This window comes from Rhinopithecus bieti, unplaced genomic scaffold (genome assembly GCF_001698545.2).
Source record: "Rhinopithecus bieti isolate Rb0 unplaced genomic scaffold, ASM169854v2 scaffold_11375, whole genome shotgun sequence".
Classification (NCBI taxonomy): domain Eukaryota; kingdom Metazoa; phylum Chordata; class Mammalia; order Primates; family Cercopithecidae; genus Rhinopithecus; species Rhinopithecus bieti.
Window position 1 is genome coordinate 89386 of NW_016806746.1, and position 3934 is coordinate 93319.

At 34.3% G+C, this 3934-nt stretch overlaps 1 protein-coding gene across 1 annotated transcript in view; it reads left to right on the forward strand.

Moving 5' to 3' along the window:
• Positions 1-3934, forward strand: part of LOC108533120 (dystrophin-like) — a gene marked incomplete at its 5' end in the record, with an annotated part of 146669 nt that overhangs the window by 56819 nt on the left and 85916 nt on the right. The window contains one exon of the mRNA XM_017877511.1: positions 2795-2922. Within this exon, the coding sequence (XP_017733000.1) occupies positions 2795-2922 (128 nt within the window). The remainder of the gene's footprint in view (positions 1-2794; positions 2923-3934) is intronic.

The window sequence follows — 3934 nt, forward strand, 5'->3', positions numbered from 1 at the left end:
GGGGGAGTATGGCAGGATGCTAGGTTCATTTGAGGGTGTTGATTATTGCCTTAGTTTGGGTTGCCCCAAGAGTAGATCTGAAGAGAAGGATTTAGATGCAAGCAGTTTGTTTGGAAAGTGACCCCAGGAATCAAAGTAGGGAAGTGAGATAAGAAAAATAAAGCAGCCAATAAAGGATGGCACACATTTAGGGATCAGGTTATTGCTGGAAGGAACTGGAGCTCAATCATGCAGGGAACCCTTTGAGACACTGTGTGTATCATACTTCAGTATTGTCTAACTGAGGGGCAAGGGAGCTGGGATATTGATCCACCAATTCCAAGCTCTCACTGGTTAAGGGTCACCCCTGAAGTATTAACATTCCAGCACTCCTCTGTCCAATATATTGGCAAGTAGATGCTTGCAAATTGAGAGACACGGGAAATTTTATGTTGGGCCAAAGCAAAAATGAAAATGTTTTAAGACATTGTGATGATAAATATGCATAAATGATGCACTCGTTTGGGTAGGTAACCAAATGACCATAGTAGGAGAGTATTTATTCAAGGAGTTAACATCGCTGAAGAGAGCGAGAGAAAGATTTTTACAGCATGTAATTGTATTCTATATTTTAATCAACATTATGAATGAAGAAATAGAAATCTGATAAACTTGTGGATAAAAAATATAGGAAAGATAAAAATCATATATCACACAATAAAAATCCATAAACATTTATAATGCATACACAAATAACTTATTGACATTCAATGACATGGAATTTAGAGGAATCAAGATCCCTAGTCTCTTAATTTCAAGTTGGATAGCCTTGATAAATAACAACTCAATCTATATGCTATGAACCATCCCCTTTTTGATGTGGAAGGACATGATGGTGAACTAGATAAATTAAGTTTCTGATTCATGGTACTGAGGTCAATTAACTTAATTTCTCTGAAGCGCCATCTCATCCTATGGGCAGTTGGAATTGGTGATACCTAACCAAAGAATTTTGTAAGAATATAAAATGAGAATATGTTTTTGTAAGGGCTTTGTGTTCCATTAAGTTCTGTATCTGTTTAATTTTAAAACAATAGCCTGCAACTAATGTGAGAAATTCTAACAGGTTTATATGATTCAAAGTCCCGAAACTGGAGTTGAATAGACCAGGTCACAAGTTTCTGATAGTAATTAGGTTGTGACATAACTGGTTTAATGATAGTTTATGTGAAAACATTCTAAAAGTTTTAATTCAATTGAACTGCAATGTGGGTTGAAAGTCTAATATTGAAGTGAAAATATTTATTGAAATCATGGGCTGTATCAATGAAAGTATTATAAACTAAAAGATAATTGTCTATTCTTCCCTATTTATACTACACACTACTGATATGTTTCCTTTAAGTACCAAACCTAAGGAAACTAAGATACCAACAAACCATAGAATATCCGCTGAAGTGACTAAGCATAGGGTAGGCTGACGATCAGGTATCTACTGATGAATTTAAAGAGCTGATTTCAAATATTTATAATTTTGTATCCTTTTGCCAATATCTTTCCAACTACTCTCTACCCCCACCAGCTCCTGGAAACGAACGTTGTCTTCTGTTTCTTTGAGTTTGATTTTTTTTAGATTCCACATGTAAATGAGATCATGTCATATTTGAGACATGTCATATGTCTTTGAGATATGTCATATGTATTTGAGACATGTAAATGAGATCATGTCATAACACCTGGCTTATTTCACTTAACATGATTTCCTCCAGGTTCATATATGTTGTTGCAAATGAAAGGATATTCGTATTCTTAAAGGCTTAATACTATTCCATTAGACACTTGGGTTGATTCCATATTTTGGCTCTTCTATACCTAAATCACCTGATTACAATGAGTAGTTTATCCCTGGTGGCTCTGAAGATTTCTGCAAACAACAACAACAACAACAACAACAACAAAAATTGAAAATAACAGGATAGGCGATCTGATACTTATGGCAGCATAACCACTCACACCAAAATGTAGTGACTTAAAGCAGCACTTATTATTTCTCACAGTTCTTCAACTTGGGCAGTGCCCTTTGGGCATTTCTTTTCTCTATGTGGCATCAACTGGAGCACTCATTTGTCTGTCTTCAGCTGGCACTGAGATGGGTCACAGAGGGCTTTATTTGCATTCCTGGTGCCACATGCTGCTTCATGTGGCCTCTTCACATGGATAGATTAAGCTTCCTTAAAACATGATCTCCTCAAGGTCATTGTACTTCTTATATAATTGTTGCCTTCTCGGGATGTGTGCTCTAAAAAGTCAAGCTCTGACATGCAAGCACTTATCAAAACCTTACTTGCAATACTCTTACTGTTGTCCCATTTGCAATAGAAAGTCACGTGGCCAAACCCAGAGGCAATATGACTGGAGACTACAGAAGAGCATGTGGTTCAATGGTGACCACCAACAGGAATTTCTTTTTTCTCGTAAATACTTTCCAAAAACAAAAGGTTATCTTGGGAGGTAGTACTTTTTTAAATAGTGCAAACATTCAAGCAGAGGCTGGGTAATAGCTTACAGGAGATATTGTAGAAGTGATTTTTACATTGAGGTGATTAAAATGACCTCTGTGATCATAAGACTCTAGATCAAAGCTGACTCCAAATTTGAGTCTACCTAACGGGGAAAATAGTGGTGCTATTAATACTAATAGAGGCATCAAGCAGGAGTCTCAGATTGAGAAAAGAATGATAAATGCGGATAAATTGCTTTTTTTATATAGAAGAAAGAGATAAGAAATAATGACTTTTATTTTTTGCTGTCTTAGGTTGGATGTTGATATAACTGAACTTCACAGTTGGATTACTCGTTCAGAAGCCGTGTTGCAGAGTCCTGAATTTGCAATCTATCGGAAGGAAGGCAACTTCTCAGACTTAAAAGAAAAAGTCAATGTAGGTTATGCATTAATTTTTATATGTGTACACATTTTGTGCTGCTTGTAAACTCCATGCTTTGTTTTCTGTGATTCTATTAGTTGATAGATTAATGCAATATGATAAAATTTTGAAGATGCAATATGATAAAATGTTAAATGATAAAATGTTTAAAGATAAAATAATATATCTTTATATTTTAGATAGCAAGCAAAATCAAAGTTTAGCCTAGAGAAATCTTTCTGGATTCTTCTGTGACTGACTAGGGATGCCTTTCATAAACTTACCTTAACTTACATATTATTTAACTGTAAATTAACAATTTTATAACATGAATTCATGTTGATGTCTTTAATACATTGTTCAGTTACCTCAAGGCTAGGCCTTAGCAAGCTTGCAGAATTGTGTAGAGTAGAATAGTATAAAATAGAATAGAATAATATAGATACTATACTTAGGACCATGTTTATATGCTCACTATTATCAAAAAGTTATTCTTTAGAGTCATCAATCCCTGTCATATATTATAAGGTATTTAAATTTCCCAGATATTTGTGTATTACCTTAACTAAAAGATGTCCAGCCTTTCTCAGTATTTACATGTGGTAACAGATGCTTTGTTGTTGTTATTCCCTTCTGAGATGGTATAATTTTGACCTTCACAAATAGGAAGTTTTATTAATTTAATATAAGCTGCTTCATCTTTAGGGAAATTGTCAAAGTTTTAATTTTTCGACTTCAACAATTATAAAACATGCATCTTTGTATATGATCGGCAACAGTTTGTAAAATAATTTGTAACAGGCAGAGTAAATACAATGCGCAAGCTAAAGAAACAGTGATTATGAATGAAAAGTAATTTTATCCATGGGAAGATCACATCTAAATGTGTACATTAGCTCTGCTTTTCTTTCTAGAAAAGAAATCCTGAAGTTCAAAATCTATTGTATTTTACAAATACAACATTACCTCAGTTACAAGCTAATGTTTGCTGTTGGGGTTGGAACTTTCGGAGAAAACAAAAAATATGTATA